The sequence below is a fragment of the Saccostrea cucullata genome, unplaced genomic scaffold (assembly GCF_032062105.1).
Source record: "Saccostrea cucullata isolate Sc308-1 unplaced genomic scaffold, CSIRO_AGI_Scuc_v1 ctg9674, whole genome shotgun sequence".
NCBI lineage: Eukaryota > Metazoa > Mollusca > Bivalvia > Ostreida > Ostreidae > Saccostrea > Saccostrea cuccullata.
This window is the reverse complement of record NW_026924655.1, coordinates 1,847-21,981: the sequence shown is the minus strand read 5'-3', so window position 1 is coordinate 21,981 and position 20,135 is coordinate 1,847. Positions and strand designations below refer to the sequence as shown.

The 20,135-nt window shown below is 33.1% G+C and overlaps 1 protein-coding gene across 1 annotated transcript; it reads right to left on the bottom strand.

Moving 5' to 3' along the window:
- Positions 1 to 19,273: 19,273 nt before the first annotated feature.
- Positions 19,274 to 19,917, bottom strand: LOC134266974 (heat shock 70 kDa protein 12B-like; the record flags this gene model as incomplete). The annotated part of the gene is made up of 1 exon (XM_062749198.1): positions 19,274 to 19,917. A coding segment is annotated over one exon (644 nt), but the record flags the coding sequence as incomplete, so codon positions are not given.
- Positions 19,918 to 20,135: the final 218 nt, after the last annotated feature.

Here is a 20,135-nt window from a genome sequence, read left to right as displayed (position 1 = left end):
AGTTTTAAAGTCGATGTTTAAATTGAGACTTCATTAATAAATAATTTGATGTTACATCTGTATGATTTCACCATAGGTATTTACAAATTAAAATGATCCAGCTTTCTTTGATACTATTTTGTTGAAATTTTCAAATTGACCTCCCAAGGTTGAGTATTTTTCGAAGCACTATGCACATTTCCATACTCGTCGTGGTTTTGTCGAAATGTAGCGCCGAAAAAAGACAGTGATACATAAGAAATCCTGCCAAAAGACGGGATAAAAAAGTTTTGTATATCTTTTAAAATAGTAAAGTGTTACCATTGAAAAGAAAATTCTTTTACATTTGCGGTATAAAACTAGATTTTTGCCGTCGGGTATATCTTTTATGATGCTAAATTCACAAATGTACCCCAAAAAATACCAGTTTTTAAAAATGAAAGTAGTCGAACAAATAAAAAGTCTCTTATCATCTTGCGCTTTGTACAGTCATGTTATTGTACAGAAATACAAAATATACATGATTTGCACTGTTTTCAAGTCAATGTAAGGCAAAGCACTGTTTTAAAAAGAACGGTTACATAGACGGCTACTTTTGACGAGAAATCACGGAAAAACCATTTGGGAACTATTACAATCCACCAGCCAACTGTATATCAAAATCCTACCAATATTCATGTGTGAATTATATTTTAAATTAGCTACAAAAACTTAAATGTAAGTTATAAATCACTTTTTAAAATATTTTGTTGCCTCGTTACACAATTTTGCATAATAACAATGTGACGTTAATTTGTGTGAAAAACCATGTGAACTTAAAAAGTCTGTTGAGCTGTACATGTTCTCTATTGTAATAAGATACAAAAACTGTGACTAAGTATGAATCAATTTTATTAATGCAAGATTATTCATTTGCATACATTACTGAAACCATGCCATGGGTTTTTTTGACTACATGTATTTTTCTTTACATCTTTGATAGCACCGTCCATATTCAGTACGACAAAATGTAAGACAACTTTGCGTGCTTCTGGCTGTATCGCAGTATTTGTCACAGGTTCCTTCTTCATCAATACAATCTTTCAAACACATGATGTACTGCAACGGAAAACCCCCAGGAATGACAACGGCAAGGCAAACTAATACCATAAGAAAAGTCAAAGCTTTCATCCTGGGAAGGGAATTGGAAAAAATAATTAATGTTAACGTTAAACAAGAGGCCCATGGGCCTTATAGGTCACCTGAGCATTATGCAACAACTTTCCAGTGATTGAATTTGATTCATATTTTAAGCCAGATGCTATGGCATTCACAATTTTAAAAGAGCTGGCGGTCCATTAGTCATCATAACTATACACTTAGCAGTTGCTCAGTTTGGTTACTTAATACCCAGAGGCAGGGTAGGGGAACAAAAAATGCATTTCAACTAATCAGTAATATTCAGCAATAATCAGTAGTGTCCCTACCACACATGAACCCCTGATCCTTAGGCCTAGATCCATGCATTGCACAATTTTTGTACAGGCATTCTTGCTTTTCAAAAATATTTGATTAATACCAAGGAGCAGGTTTCAAACAATTCATTATATATCATATTTTCAGTATATACATACAGCCCCCCCCTTCTATGGAACCCCTGACCCTGGGGCCTTGAAATTCACTATTCTGGAAGATTATCATAACTACCGGTATATAGGTAGTTCATCTGCTTAATACCCAGGAGCAAAGAAGAAAATTTTCAAAGATTTAATGTATTTGCACTATATAATCAATAGAGCCCCGCCCTAACACCAGAATCCCTGACCCTGGGGCCATAAAATTTATAATTTTTAAAGAGGCATTCTTGCTAATTATAACTATATAAGTAGTTCATCTGCTTAATACCCAGGAACAAAGAAGAAATTTTTCAAAGATTTAATGTATTTTCACTAGGGATGTCAACAAATATTCGAATATTCGAATATTCATTCGATGAGTTGATATTCGAATATAAATTTATGATTCGAATATTAATTTTATATCCGGATTTTAAGTATGCAAGCATTCAAAAGATAGAAAAATCTTGTTTTATCAGAAATTGAATCAAGTTCGTACCGTTGATCAACAATAAGATTTAAAACAAAATTAAAAGACACTTCTCTTGGATTAATTTAAAGATGTGAAGAGTTAACGCACGACGACGGACGAAAACGGATAGCAAAGGTCACCTGAGTTTACTCAGGTGACCTAAAAAGCAAATAGAATGAATGAAACAATATTTCATTTTTATATTATTCAGAGTGTACAAAATGGAAAAAAAGTTTCATTTTTATGCTTATTTATTTATTTGACATCACATTAACAATACTAAGAGTACATGTTTTTTTATGAAATTAATTCACAGTGAGATTTAATGAACTTTTATATAATTCTTCGTTTTCATGTTTTTTCCTTTACATTACTCTGCACTTTTTCTAGTCAGCTCAAACAAGATAAAATATATAAAGAACGAACAAAACTGAGGAGAAGTGAAAATGTTGATTAATAAAAAATCCGTACTGTTTAAAATAAATATTTTTTATATAACATGTGCCGCATTTTTTTAAAATTTAGATTCATATGAAAATTGGCCAAATAGTAGTAAATCCCAGGGAAATTAAGAACAAAAGAAAAAAAGAAAAAAAAGATAGTAGAAAGACACAAAAACCCAGAAAATCTGAAAAGGAAAAAAACCCAAACATTTATAATAAAAAGAAACAAAGAATACCAAAAACAATAATAACAATTTAAAAAAACTTAATCCCCCCCCCCAAAAAAAAATCAAAACGTCATCACGTACCTTATTCACCGATTTGGAAAAGAATGAAACATTTATATGCTGAGGCAGAGTATTTATACCATTAGCAAGGTCATTTTAGGTCATTTTTCTTGAAACACGTGTTTGAAAACTACGCATTAGTCTTTAAAACTTTAACTGGGAATCAAACTGATAATGATAAGAGCACTGTGTTGCTATTTGGATTTCATTCGTGAAAATATATTTCAAATAATTTCTAATCTTAATTATATATATTACAACATAGTAAATAATCTATAATTACAATTCACAGATGTATGCAATTCAATCGCAAGATTTATAGTCAGACTTAGCATTCATACATAAGAAAAAAATAATTAAGAGCTATCTATCTAAGTATTGAAAGACAACTCTTCAAATAAAAAAAAATAATCAATAAATAAACAAAAATGTTTCAATGTGTTTTTCTTTATTTGAATGTCCACAAAAATAAACGCATAATAAAAATGAAAAATAGATCTTTAAGAGTGTGGAATCAACAAACGGTCAATGAATGCTCAACAAATCACATAATTTCAAATCTAGTTTATACAATATAATCAAGCTATAATTTGTAGTAATTAACTTGGAATCAAAGCCAAGACATATCACCTAAACACAATTTTTTTTATTTTAAAAGGTAAACGTCTACGTTAAAATTGAAATGCCAAAATAATTATTAATTTATGGTTAACAATAAAAAAAACCACATAAAAGAATCCGTACAAATTACTTCTGTGAAAGCATTATATTATGAAATATTTTCAATTTGAACTCGTTTGGATTGTGCAGCAATTTGGAATTTATATCAATACCTCCCGTTCAGAATCGCGGTGGTACACACAATCACAGGATATTTACAAAATATTAAGGTAAGTTGAAAAAATATACTTTGTTGTAGTGAGAGATACATGATTGTCTCTTCTTTCAAATAATGTGATTTAAATTAAGCTCCTTTTTTAAAACTTAGTGTTGCTATTTTAAGAATCGAATCAAATGCAAGTATTTCAAAAAATAAGAAAGAAGTCGTTAATCGTTCTATTACTTTTTCCACAGTCTGAATTTTAATTTTTTTTTATTGTTCAGTTATTAATTACTATAAACTTCAAAACCACAAACACACATGAATTAGAAATCTATACATCCAAAATATTTGAACTGCCTAAATTAACACTGAGATTATTTTTAATTTGCTAACATATTTATAAATATCTAGGGTCATAACAAAATACTGGCTAATTTTTAATTTGTTACATTCATGTCGGAAGCAAATTAAAAGTGAAGAGGGGGGTCCAAACATGAAATCCTATTTCATGTGAGGAGGATTGATCTTCTTTCAGTACCTTTTTTTAAAAACACTACCACTTATCCTTATTCGATTACACTGCAAAATGCCTGCTGAAAAGGGGGCTAAATCTACTCCCCATTATTTATTACCTATGTGATGTCTATCTTTGAACACCGCCCTCCCCCGTTCCAACACCTACATGTATGTTTATACGTAAAATAAATTTATAAAAACCAAAACAACAAATATTTTTAAATGCTTTAGTTAAAGTATAGAGAAATATATACATGTATGTATAGAGAGAGAAATCGAAAGTAAGCCAACTCAAAAAATTTGGGCAAAGAACTATATGCGGTATATTGCATATATTTGCCCCCACAAAAGTCAAATTTTGAAAACTTCCTGAAATGTGTTGAATTCAATAAATTGTATGAGAAATATAGATTAACAGAAAGTATTATAGTGTCAAAGCCCTGTATTCACAATTTTTGTTTTTGTTTTTATGACGTCACAAACTAGTCCGATTTTATATCCTTTTTTAGAAAGAGGACAAAATGGAGAAAATTTCAACAATTTTAGCTTTAAAATTTATAGAGCGCATGTTTGTTCAGGAACAATATTGACATATTTCATTGATATTATCATTCTACACATTATATCAAAATATTAATCCTGAACATACATCGGCTGGGTGACTTTTACTCAAAATATCGACGAAATATGTACATTTTTCTGTAAAATTCATAGAAAACTGAAATTTAAGTCATATTTGTGACGTCATTACGTACATATGGCGTCATTACTTATGAGAATATTCAGTGCTTTGAAGTCAGCGTATACTCCCCTGTTTAAGAACTTGATTAAATATATATATCCATCAAAGTTTGATTTGGGGGGCAAATATTGGTTATTATGGAATAAAGTATATAGGAATCAGCTTGTTTGTCTGTCTAGCTGTCCATCTGTCTGTGTAAAAGTATTCGGTCCATATATTTCTTAATGAGGAACATGAGAATCTACTACTCCACACAAAGATTGCCCATGACCTAAGAGTGTGTCATGACCTTGACCCAAGGTTATTTGGGGAAGTTCAAGGTCACTGGAAGAAAACTTTTATATAATTCGTGTCCCGGTCCAGATCTTTCTTATTGATAAACTTGAATTGGTAGGTTCCAATTTCACATAAAGATTGCCCATGACCTAAGATTGTGTCATGACCTTGACCCAAGGTTATGTAGGTAAGTTCAAGGTCACTTAAAGAAAAATTTCATAATTCGTGTCCAGTCCATATATTTCTTATGGATAAACTTGGTAGGTTCTCATTTCACACAAAGACTGCCCATGACTTAAGGGTGTGTCATGACCTTGAACCAACGTCATTTTGGGAAGTTCAAGGTCACTGAAGAAAATTTTCATAATTCGTGTTCGCTCCATATCTTTCTTATGGATGAACTTGGTATGTTCTCATTTCACACAAAGACTGCTCATGACCTAAGAGTATGTCTTGACCTTGACGCAAGGTCATTTGGGGAAGTTAAAGGTCACTTGAAAAAAATTATTATTTGTGTCTGGTCCATATCTTTTTATGGCTAAACCTGAATCTACTACTTCACTAAGACATTGCTTATTACCTGATTTGCTGTCATGACTTTGATCCAAGGCCATTAATGCAAGGTCAAGGTCACTGACAGAAAAAGTTCATAATTCGTGTCTGGTCCGTATATTTAGTCTGTTTTTTTCTTATTAGGATGCGCCTTTGTTTCATTTAGGAAAATATTATGAGCAATTACATTTGCATTAAAAATGTTTTATTTCTCTCTTCTCTTAGAATGAGATCCATTAAATATTCATGATTTAGCACCTCTGAAAAACCCAGCAGGGGTATTTAGTCCCGTTTGGACAGTTCTAGTTTAAACTGACATAGTGATTTGAGACACCGACTCCTAGGGAAAATTTTCTGGATCCACCTAACAAAAAAAATTCAATCGGGCTTGGGCTGTCGACCTGAATATAAACGATAATGCTTAATTTATAAAGAAAATCGCTGTCATTTGAGTGTTTTAATGCAGGGAGAACATACTTTTGTGATATTTGTATTGGAATGAGGTGGACGCGCTGTTGCACCGAATACAATTAGCCATGCCAGTTACAGCTAATCAAAGTTTGACTGCATCCCTAATTTGAGAAAAACGAATGATTCTTTATTTTCCTGATTATTTATAAATATGTGTTTCTATGGGCAGAAATGTAAAAATACCCTTAAACATTATTCTTATACACTTTAGCTAAAGCTAATTTTCATACTCGTTAGTCACATTCTACCAATAACAAATAAAAGCCGTTTGTCTGCACTTTGACCATCCCTGATGTTAGAAAAAAAGTGCGAAAGTCTACATTTTCTCGAGATTTTGCAGCATGTCTATTTTCAAACATGCGTTACTATAAATAGAAATAGAAACCTCTGCTTCACATTCTGTATTTCATATATGCTTTCTTTTACTTGTTGGTCAATGAATGCCAATAGCAGTAAAAACATATTGTCTGCAATTGCTCATCCAAAATGTGAAAAAAGTACAAAAAACTACATTTTTCCGATAGTTTACAGTATGTCTATTTTTAAACTCATGTTACTATAAATAGAAATGGAAATCTCTGCTTCTCATTCTGTATTTGATATAATGCTTTCTTTTACTTGTTGGTCATTATATGCCAATAGCAGTTAAATACAAATAGACAGCAAATATTCATCCAAAAATTTTAAAAAAGTACAAAAAATGACATTTTCCGATATTTTGTAATTCTAGTTTTAAAACATGTGTTACTATAAATAGAAATGGAAACCTCTGCTTCTTATTCTGAATTTCGTATATGCTTTCTTTTACTTGTTGGTCACCATATGCCTGTTAGCAGTTAAAAACATATAGTCTGCAATTGTTCATCCAAAATGTGAGAAAATAGTACAAAAAACTACATTTTTCTGATATTTTGCAGTACGTCTATTGTCAAACATGTGTTACTATAAATAGAAATGGAAACCTCTGCTTCTCATTCTGTATTTGATATAAGGCTTTCTTTTTCTTGTTGGTCACCATATGCCAATAGCAATTAAAACAGATAGTCAGCAATTATTCATCCAAAATTTTAGAAAAAAGTACAAAAAAACGGCATTTTCCCGATATCTTGCATTACGTCTATTTTTCAACATGTGTTACTATAAATAGAAATGGAAACCTCTGCTTATCATGCTGCATTCCATTGAATGTTCATTTGTTCTTGTCAGTCACATAATATCAGTTACAGTTGATGACAGTAAGTCGGTAAATTTCCCATCTCTAATTTGACAATTAGAGAGTTAGAATCAACATTAAACAGTTAATTTCATATGTGTCTATTTTTAGACATTTGTACTATTTATAGAGATGAGAGCCTGTCCTCAATAATTTGTGAGATATTATACTATTCCTTGTTCTTATTAATGAAACATTGGAGAGATCTATATTTTTATTATTTATGATTCAGTGGAGCTTCAAAATGAGGAAAAATTGACATTTTTCACCATTTTATGAGACATGTCTATATTTAGGCATTTGAAGCTATAAATAGAAAACGGAAGTCCCTGAAAATAATATGCATGGCAGTTATTGGTGTACAGTGTCTGACATTAGCACATTAACTTTTACAGTATATTTCATAATTACCTAGCAATGGCATCTTAAACTCTGCCCAAATTTCAGATTTTGGATTTTTTTTAAATATGTCTATATTTAGATACATGTTACTAAAAATAGCATTGAGATCCCACTCCAATTTTTTTCATGAGGGGACACTACTAATACTGACGTTTGACGACACGCATATGATTTGAAAAATTTCCGTAGACAATTTTTTTTATTTAACCTTAAATTTCTCAAAAAATGCCAAATTTTCCATTTTTCACATTTAGAGAAACTATGCTATTTTGCCGAACCGTTTTCTGAGAGTGGGGTCAATTCTGGAATAACTGGTTATATGCCCTGTATTCTTTAACAGTTGATGCTTTCTTATGATACAAAGATTTATATTTGAGTTCACTACATAAAGATAAAAATGCATTCATATTTCCTCAATTTTCATGTTTTTGTTTGGTCAAAAATGGCCGAAAATGGCCAAATTCAATGGATCCGTCTCCATGGCAACTGGGTGCACGTGGGAAACTTCTAACACCATATTTGCTGGTTTTTTACCAAGGTGCACCTGTGGTGCAAATTTCATCAAAATTGGAGATATGTCGTTTCCAAGCCCTATAGTAAATTTTTGGGTGCTTACAGAGAATGCATGTTAAGTAAAACAGTTTAGGAATAGAAATCCATATCTTGTATCGGAGATGCCCACTTTTCTGTGAAACTAGAAACCATAGTATACGATAGAAAATATGGATATCAATAGTTTTTTTTTAATTATAGATCACTTCATCCTAGACACTGTACTTTAATCATTTTTTTTTTGTTTTGCAACTGATTATTTTCAGTTGTTGTTAAATATATGCATGCATATTTCTTGTTGACAATAAAATCGAGTTGGAAATAAAAAGAAAAATGACAGGGAAATTATTGAATTTTTATTAAAAAGAGAAAAAAAGCGAAAAATGTATATCTAGAGGGCTTTTACTCTTTGTCTTCAGCATTGGAGGAAATCACTGATACCTCTCCTTGCAGTCTTTCTAACTTTCTGTGCTGATTGATTGATTGATTGTCTATTGTTTAACGTCCCTCTTGAGAATTTTTCACTCATATGGAGACGTCACCGTACGCCGGTGAAGGGCTTCAAATTTAGACCTATACTCGGCACTCAGGGCCATTGAGCAGTGAGGGTTCTTTATCGTGCCAGTGCCTACCGCGACACGGGACCTACGTTTTTAAGGTCATATCCGAAAGACCCGTGACTTTCACTGCTAGTGCCGAGCGCTTGGCGAAGGAACAGTCACTACCTTTGTTTACGTCTTAGGTATGACGCGGCGCCGCGATCGAGAATCGAACCCGGGCCTCCCGATCACAAAGCGAACGCTCTACCACTAGTCTACCGTGACCGGTACTTTCTGTGCTGAATAAACAAAAATGATGATCAAAAGAATTGCTGAAAGCTTGGCTAATTATTCAATATTATAAAGAAGAGAAATTCCTATTACTTAATTATGCTTTTATGGAGCGGGATTTGTTGTTTCTTTTCACATAGAAATTACGGCAAAGACACACATTCATTGTTGCTTCTCGCGATTGGTGCCGCGAAATTTTGAATTGAAAACTATCAATAGCAGTTAACAGGTGTTCAGATTCATAAACTAAATTTAACAACTCATAGCTATAGTTACAAGTGTAAATCATATTTTATGACGATAAACTATGATTTGCAGATGTGAATCAGAGTTTATCTCTCAAAACTAAGATTTACAATTATTACGTAACTATGTAATGTACGTGTATTAAAGAGCGTTCGTCATATTTACCGACCTTGACGCGTACAAAATGCGCTTATTCATTAATACCACCAGGAAATCATTTACTATTACAAAACAAGGCTTGGACATGTGTAGCGCTAATTCTTGATTGCACTAACAACTCTTTATTCCTCTAATATATACATTTGTGGTATCTTTCCATTATATAAACATACAGAGAGAAAATATCTTCAATTCTGTATGAAGTTTGTCAGAGGTCAGGGGTCAATACATGGCCGAACCACACGGCGCAATAATATCTATCATTACTTATAAATATAAAAAGACTTGCTTTTCATGTATAAAAATTAACAAAATGAAAATAGGCAAGTAAAATAATTATTTTATTTACAACGTAAACAGGTAGATCTACTTCATATATTTTTGGAGATCGATTTAACTTGTGTATATAGAGAATATATACTTGTCAAAATTTCTAAGTCCCCACTTCAAAAATTTAAAAATTGAACAAACCGTTTAAGGTAGGTATTTGAATTTCAAAATATCGTCTGCTAACGTAAAAACCAACACCATTACACAAAAGAAATAGGAATCGCACTTGTGATTAGTGGACCGTAACCGGATTTGCTTAAAATGAAAAACTCGTGTTCGATTGATTTTCCAATCGTATGTTTAAAACGTGCTCTATTTTTAGTGCTCTCTTAGTTACAAATGAAAAACATAATAAAATTTCTGTAAAATGCCGCGTATGTCAGTGGAAGAACGTTCAAGAGCGGTTGGCATGGTTCAGGCTGGGCGCAGTTTGCGAGAGGTTAGCTTTCATTAAATATTAATACAAAATTTCCTCACATTTTTATATAATTGTTTTTATCAAAATAAAAGAACTGAATTAACTTCATAATCACTGTTGCAGGTTGCACGATATTTCAACAGGGACCATAAGACTATCCGGAAACTAGTCCAAAAATTCAACGGAACCGGAAGTGTGACAGATTTACGACGTCGGCCCAAACGGCGCGTGACGACTCGTCAACAGGACCGGTACATATCAGTTTCCCATTTGCGGGACAGGCTTTTGACGGCACGAGCTACGGCAAGATGTACACTTGGTACTCATGGAAGGCCCCTCAGTGACCAGACGGTAAGGAACAGGCTCAAGGAGACAGGATTAAGGGCAAGAAGGCCTTATGTAGGGTTAGTGCTCTCTCCAAGACATAGGCGACAGCGTTTAGCATGGGCACGACGCCATCTGAGATTTACGCGAGCGGACTGGGGTCAAGTGCTTTTTACAGACGAATCCAGATTCAATCTGAGAAGATCAGATGGTCGTTCCCGCGTCTACCGGAGAAGAGGTGAGCGATACGTAGATGCATGCGTGCGGGAACGAGGGCAGTTTGGAGGGGGCTCTGTCATGGTTTGGGCAGGGATATCTTTGCATACCAAAACACAGATCGTACCAATCCATCAGAACTTAAACGCTGTGAGGTATCAGCATCTTGTACTACAGCCTGTAACCATACCTCATATCCAGGCAAATAGAGGAATGATCCTAATGCAGGATAATGCTACTCCCCACACAGCCAGAACAACCCAACAGATGTTACAACATCACAACATCAGGGTACTGAACTGGCCTCCATGCAGTCCCGACCTAAATCCAATTGAGCATGTGTGGGACGAACTTGACAGGAGAATTAGGCAACTTCCACAGCAACGGAACCTGGCGGAACTTGAAAGAGATTTGGTGAACACTTGGAATAACCTTCCACAGAGGTTTTTACACAATTATGTTAATTCCATGAGGAGTAGATGTCAGGCAGTTATTCGAGCTAATGGGGGACACACACGCTATTAATTGAGACTTTTATTTTGTAGAGTACCTATTGTCTTTGTTCTTCTATTAAACGATGCAAACAACGATTAAAAAGAAAATGTTTTTTTTTCCAATTTATGAGAGGTTTTTCTTTATGTCAAATAAATCTTTAGTCGAAATAAAGTGATACAGAAACGGTAGGCGACGAAAACCTAGGTGGGGACTTAGAAATTTTGACTAGTATATAACAATATAGAAACTAACATTTTTTTAACGAGTTGTATGTCTCTACCGTTATCTTTATTTTTGGTAGACTTTAGGTTTTAAAATCTTCATGATATAGGCTAAAACTTTTTTCATTATATTCTACTCACGATAAATGTGTAAATCTTTTGGAAAATATCAAAGCATTGCAATCACACCACGAACGACTGAGAAACACGGCGCTGTCGTACTTCAATGTAACCTGTCGCCAGTGTCTCCGAGTTAACATAATAAATATGCCATTAGTTACTGAAATCGTAGATTGAATATTTTTGATCAAAGTTAACCTGATTGCAAATTAACTGGCTCTCTATCCATCGGATCCATCCATCCCTTTCAAGCGACCGAAATTTCTCCAGTTTTTTATCATAATTCTTTGGACGTGGTTCTTGAGTCTTTTCAGCATTAGTTATAAATTTTCACAATTAAAAATATTCCCAGATAAGAATTCACTATTACTGATCACAAGTAGCCCATAACATGTTTAACAAACTATTCCCTTCGAAATACAATTCTAAGCCTGACGAATTCGAAGCGTAACCGCCTTTCAAGCCGATTTACATCTTGCGTACTTTTGACGGAAATCTACGGCTACGGCCGGTTTGTCCCATTATTTCTATCGGAATATATTTAATTAAATATTCTAATGCAATTGTTTTGTAAAACACTCATTGATTGGCTAATGCACTGATGTTTTAAGCAGTAAAACGAGCATTAACGAGCGTGGAAGCTTTTTCATTGTGACGTCATAATAGAGCGACGCAAAAATACAATGCTTCATGGCGTATTTCATATAACAAAACGCAACAAAATAAGACGTAAACAACAATCAGAATTCATACATTGTATAAGAATGGAAATAACTATCATCTAATTTGGTATTTGCGACAGTTAATGCTGATTTAACGGTCGCAAACATCCGTTTTACCGGCTCCGCTTACGCGTCGCCGGTAAAACTCAGTTTGCGACCGTTAAATCAGCATTAACGGTCGCAAATACCAAATTAGAAGATAGTTATTCCCTAATTTAGTTGTCCATCTCAGATGTATATATAAGTAATAAATGACAAGTTTATAAACTTCAATTGGAATTGAAGTGGGTCGGTAACGTGATCAAATCTTCTGAGAACGCCTTCGGCCTTCACAGGATTTGATCACGTGACCGACCCACTTCAATTCCCATTGAAGTTTATAACCTTGTTATTTATTACTTAAATAAAACATTACTAAATCCCGATTGCTGTTCAAAAATATAATTTACATTCTACTGGAAATTAATTTTCAACCATGATGGATTTACTGTAGACGTAAACATGATAGATTAATCGAATTCTTTAACGCCGGGTCAGCAATTTTTCAGCCATGTTTCGGCCGAATTGGTAAATATACTTTATGTACATTAATATATTAAATACAGTAATTTACAGTCTAAGATCCGAAATCTGCAATCAACGACTGTTTTACACGGTTTAGCCGATGAATATAGTTTCACGATTTGTAAATTCATGATTAACCATTTTCAAATATGGGTAACAAATATCAATACGTTTACAAATGAGAAAGAGATAATTAAAGCTTATAAATAATATGAACAACATAAGCTTATACAAGTACGTTTTCTTTGTCAATGAAACTTTTTGCAACAAATAATTCAGACTTCTAGTTTGCAGCTCATATTTAAAGAGTAGCACCAATCCTCATCATTGATTGGTCAGGCTAATAAATACATACATAATTATACCCCGACCAAAGCGGCTTAAAAACAAGTTTAATAAATATTGTCTATAACTCATATTTCTGAGTATTGCTTAAAGGAATGTAGAAATTTTTATCACGTCACTGCTCATGTTAAAAATTCTTATTTGTCATGTAACGTGTTTTAAGAAGTAATGCTTCCTCTTTCAGCAGTAAAATGTTAACCGGATTTTAAAAATCTATACGAGGGGTATTAGAAAAGTTCGCGGACAAGTCCTACTGTGAGAGAGCTATTTTAATGAAACCAGTAAAACTCCCAATAAATATACAGTTTTGGTGTGTTCCGGTGATCCTTAAAAATTATACAGCTATTTTATTTTTAAAAAAAACACGCTTTACGGAGCATGCTTCGTTTTCGAACGTTCAAATTACAGAGACATTTTATTGATATCAAAAATTGCACAGTTGTAACATAAAAAGTTTATTAATATTTTGCCCATCCCTAAACTATTTATGAAACGCCACTTGGCAAAATTTATCAATAAATTTGAGGGCATATGACTGTTTTATAACAGTTTTTAAGTAATCAACGCATGAAAATTAAGCCAAGAATGGGAACGTCATTAATCGTCACGGAGCACCGAGCTACTAGAAATTATGTGTACATACAGGAAAATGTCTCTAAAAATGAGACTAAAATGCTTCTAGATGCTGCTGAAATTGCCTTTACGTACATAGGACATAAGCATTCCAAAGGAAGTATTTTCATAAGAATGAAAGGCTTAACATTTTCAATGATCAACCCCTGCGATATCGCATTACCCAGCTTATCATGCTTATAGCATGGACCTTGCGCCACTGGACTTTGCATTGATTTAGCTTAGCTGCGCTGACCCCTTATTTTAAGATCTCGCTAATATCGGAAACAGCATAAAACACATTAAAGAAGAAATGTAGCATGTCTTGATATAGATATTTAATTTTTAAGTAGAAAAAAGAGAGTCTAAAGATGCAAAGATATTTAGAACTCTAAAAAAGCTTAACGGGCTTGAAATTTGGATGTCATGTCATTTAACGTTAAGTGGTTGCTCCGTGAATCCTATGAACACACAGTAAGAATCTTTGTAAATTATCTATATTTAAATAAAAAGACCTGATTTTTTACATACTAATAAACAAAAGATTAGAATTTAATCAGACATGCATCGATCACACTTCACAATTCACAATAATTTTTCCGTAAATCATTGGGTCCGCAAACTTTTTTAACAACCCTCGTATACTGTTCATTGCCTCAGGAATATGAGTCAAGTAACTGAGCTTCCTTAGGCCTAGGAATTCATCCAATCACTCCAGGTAGTTCTCTTTTACTTCATATATTGATTTTTAGTAATACATCTTGTGTAAAAAAGCTGGATTCTGTAAATTCTATAATTTATTTTCAATCGAAAATTTGTGGGATTAACAAGGCTGTATGGTTTGAAAGTTTAGAATGCTACAGGTGCTCTTGACCAACTTAGGGCTACTCTGTCCGAGAAGTTGAATAATATCCTTATGAGAAAGACAAATGCTCTGATGAATTTCAGGCAGAGGAGAATCAACCAATGGAAATCTTTATTTTCACTTGCGGGAAGAGGTTCCATCATATGAATTACAATAACTCATGCATTATCGGTCAAAATCACGTAAGATGTTATTAACAATACTGAAAAGTCTGTATGGTTATGATTTGCAAATAGCCCATCAAAGAATAATTTGAATAAATATTCCAGAATTTAACATTCAGATTAGGACTTTGTTGGTCAATGAAAATACATCAGCTTATTTTTGGTATGCATGGTGACAATGCACTTTGAGTGGTATTGCTGATTAATACAGGTACATAATGGATGTGTCTTTTACACATCAAGTTTTACAATGGGAAATGTTTATTGAAGGTTGTTTATTGAAGGTTGTCTGATTCTTCACCATCAGAAATCAAAATTTTTATTAGGTTTTTCATTTTACTCTTCCAAAATTAACCAGGAACATTTATTTGTCACGAGCAAGTGACAAATTAACTGCGAAATGAATGGTGCTATTTTAATTGTCAAATCTTAATTTTACCCTTAATTTCGCTGTAGCATATCAAAATTGATAATCTAAATTTGTTATTATGAATTAAATTTCAATTGTGGACGTACGTTGTTTGCCTTCTTTAACCACTTTTCCTAGGAATTAGATTATCGAATTAGAACAGCCCTCCCTACTTTTTTAAAAAGTGATGTCAGTCTGTCTGTATCAATCAGAAAAAAAAATCATTAGTTTTGGTCCTGCGTGCAGGTTTGAGCCAAAATGGTCTACAAAATCATGATATTCATGGTCTTTATGGCTCGTACATATATAAATGAATCTTCATTCTATATATAAAATTTTGGTAGCTCAAAGATTTAAGGTAGGAACAGATATAGATGTCGGTCAAATTTTTCCTCAAATTCAATTTTTCTGAAACTTTGATATTTTATTCTTGGATACAGAATCTCTCTTTATATATGATATGAAAGAAATTCAACCGCACATTTTTTGCCCACATAGTCTGAAATATGGCATTTCAGACCCCTGTAAGAAGTTTGGGAAATCAGACATTCGACTTGAGAATGAGCCTTATTTTAGAATTTTCTATTGATCTATTGCAAATTTGTGTAATACTTTTAATAAAGATAACCTTTTTGTTACTTTAAATCAGTAAGTCACATTGATACTGGAAAATTTGGGTAAAATATTAAGTAAAAAAGAACATACATTGTGTTAGAAACTGAAAATTCACATGTAAATATGCGACAGTTTAAGTTTTCTTAGAGAAAATGTATAATTCAATTTATACAAAAAATTAAAAGAATGATTCAAATGGGTCCTAGAATAAAATGTGTAAAAATAAAGAAAATTAAACCGGTGGTTTCAGATTATTTTGGTGATTTAAAAAAAATTAAATGGCAAAAAACTAAAAGATTCAGTAGATGACGTCACGATTCCGACCTTTGACCTCTTGGTATGACCTTGACCTTTGTAGTACATAAAGAATAGAGACTTCGTATATACGTGTCCAAATATTACCCTCTACTATTTATGGAATAAAAGTTGCACTGCATTATATTAACAGACTGTTACATGCTTGTTTATTGCACTTAGATAGCGTAAACACATTCCAAAATGTATAAGCTCCCAAATGACCAATATATAAATTTCTCTGATTTTTTCACAAAATATAACGCAAGTCTGCCAAAACTTATTATTTTTCTTTCAGGGATCATTCATTGTTGTCAGTATAGTAATGTTACTCTTTTTTCCTCCAGTACTTTTTTAAGAAATGGGTTAAAATATAATCCATGGGTGTTTTGTCCTACCTTAAACAGATTTATTTTCTGAAAAATTATTATGTTTTGTTCTTAGACAGGGAATAATGTAAGTTCTTATAGCTTTTTTAAATACATAATTAATATAAATTTAAATAAAAAATAACCAAACAATTTTTATTCACAGCATCCTTGGGAGCTATCATGTATTTTAAGACACTGTATTGGAATGATTGCACAGGTTCAAGATACTGTAATGCGCTCAGGTAGAACATACGCGATATATTCACTATATATACAATGCACCATTGACCTTTCGTTCAAAATTTGACCTAAATTTGTAAGCATAAATTTTTTTAATGATAAATTAATTCGCCAATGAGTTTGAATAATTAACATCATTCTATACGCACATGTACATATTTACATAACAATTTCATCCTCATAAAAGTATATATTTAATTTTAATTTTCAACTCCATGAATCTTTAGCCCAGTCATCTCAATCAAAAAGTTTTATTAAAAATATCTGAGCATATGAAATGAAAGTGTTTATTTCAAATTATCAAAGAAAACAATGAGTCTTGAAGTAATACACACAAATGTTTATATAAATTTTTTATAACCATTTATTAGAAAGGAGAAAGACATTTCAATAGCATTATGATTATCTAAGTTAACTGTATTTTCAAGCCCTTTTCTATTAACGCATTCAAATTTTGACTTTTTAAAACTATTTTAAATATATTGAAAATTTTTCAACATAACTAGTATTACAACTGAAAGAATAACCTTGATAATATTCACAAACATTAAGTCATCATTAATATTCTAACAAATCTTGGGAATATTCACAGATACATGCATCATTATAAATCTAATAAGGAAATATTTTACATTACAATATTGAAAAACGATAAAATCCTTAAGGATATGTTGTGCTCAGGTCTCTCCATAAAAAATGAATTCAAAGATAAACAAGTGTAAGATTGCTTTTAATATAATTTACGAACTGGTTAAATACAAGCAAATTAATTTTCGCTGCTAAACAGTGCTGTACTTTTATTGCAAGCTAGATACATGTTCAGTTCACTTTGTTCGCCTTAACCAAAACATTGGGAAGTTTAAAACATATATACATTCAAAAACCTTTTCACAGGTGCAAAAACTACCGGTATTTATATACAATACAAAATATGGTACATATGTACACTATACATTGTTTGCCGACTTATATTATTACTTATATTATATTCCGTATATTAATTCCAAACTCCAATTTATTATGTCGTCCCGAACGAAGTCGGGGACGACATATTGCGATTATACGCATGTTTTTGTTGTTGTCTAGACGTTTTCTCGGAGATGGCTTGGACAATCTTCCTGAAACTTTCCTTAAAGGGGGATCACTGGTGGTAGATTTGCCATGTGGTCATTCAGGTTCAAAATGGCTACCGTTGCCACGGAAACCTGCAAAAAGCGACGAATTTTGTTCGCGAGTGTTCTCTCTGGTCCCCTGAACATTTTTCATGAACTTAACTGATTTATTGATAAGTATCTGTCATTGTGCGTGTTGCCTTTAAAAATTGCAAATTGTCAATAGTTTCCATGGAAATAGGGGAAACGTAAAAATTTTTAACTTTGATTCTAAATCAAAGTACTGAAAGTACTGATAGGAATTGATGGCTTTTCCAAGCTTAGCTAATGGGTATTGTTTAACTGACGAGAAAAAATGAAAGGTTTGTCCAGTTCGGTGCGACATAAGCTATTGCTTGCAATAGCAGATTTTCTATTATTATTTGGTTATTGTTTTTTGTTATTGCTAAAACGCAACAGAGAATTGAATCATTTACATAGCATTGACTGAAAAGATTATGAAATTCTTTAACAATTCATAAGGCCTGCATACGTAGTATCCTTTCGAAAAGCCCGCGCTTTTGTAAGTGATTCGCGAAGATATGCATTAAATATCGTGGATACATAAATTGCTCTATCGTTATTATACCCTGTTTAAATATGTGTCTTATTCGTCTTTCAATTTATTCTAAAAAAAATTGAAATATTTCCAAATACTGAGATGTTAAAAAATATTGTTTAAGTATCTCTCTAAATGTGATTACTTTTTTATTGGAAGCATCGATCTGATTTGACGCTGTTTGGTTTCTTATTTCCTTTTCTCTGTGGAGCTATTTACAATAAGAAAGGCGATCATAACGTCTTCAGCCAGGACTTTGCTTAGCCGGCTTAAAATTCAAAAACCTATGTCTGTCATACTAGATTATTTTTATGATATGTTAGCCCCACGGGGAACCGGGTTAGAATAGGTCCTCAGTACCCTCATGCTTCGCGTAAAAGGCGACTAAATGGGGCGGTCCTTCGGATGAGACCGTATAAACCAAGGCCCCGTGTCACAGCAGGTGTGGCACGATAAAGATCCCTCCCTGCTCAACGACCGTAAGTGCCGAGCATAGGCCTAAATTTAAAGCCCTTCACCGGCAATGGTGACGTCTCCATATCAGTGAAATATTCTAGAGAGGGACGTTAAACAGTATACAATCAATCATCATGATATATTATTTCTTCAGTGAGTTTCAGAATCTGCTTATTTTTCTTTTCAGCTGTCGAATACTAGGATAAAAGTCGACTGTAGTAGCTTTATTTGGCAATGCGAGAAGAAATGGTGACAGGTTTGTGTCCAAACAGCACCGCTCCTTTCAGGACTGCAAGCCCTGGTTCGGGGGGAATGATAACTGTCATATCAGGAAAAGATTTCTTGATCATGTTCTGTAGAATTGGTGACTCAGAAAAACCTCCCACCATTAAAATATTCTTGGTTCCTGAGATCTCTGGTTTCTTTAGTAGTTCTGTAACATGATCCACAATTTGATCCAATGCCACTTCAAAAAAGCTCATCATCACTTCGGTTGTTATTTTGCATTTGTCCGACACAAATGTTATTTTTTCTGAAAACTCGGTATCCTTTATTTTCTCCTTAACATGATACCCTGTTTCCTCTTCGAACATTTCCCTCAGAGAAATTGGAATTTTAAAAATGACCCTGACCCTTTTGTCATTAATGTCACGCTTCTTGTTTTCGAATTCTCTATATATGTCCACATAATCACCTGGATGTGAGCGGGCAAACTCAGCGATGACAGGGGCCCCAAACATTTTGATCAGCATCTGTTTGAAGGCCTCATCTACCTGATTCCCTCCCAACGCTCCTCCACTAGCTCTGTACAGCTCCTTTAGGCTGAGATCAGGTTGTACTTCATAAACGGTGATATCTACTCTTTCTCCTTTAAAATACAGAAGTGTTTTAAAAACTCCTAAATATATCTCTTAAAAATTTTGATAAGAAGTTTAAATACCCAATTTAATGCTAACGCCCCCAAAATCTACCTAATTCAAGATCAATAATATACCACCTGTCAATCATTATAAAATAGTAGCTTCTGATTCGATTGACAGGCCAGCCACCTACGCTACCTGATAATCCGAGTTTGCATTTTTTTTA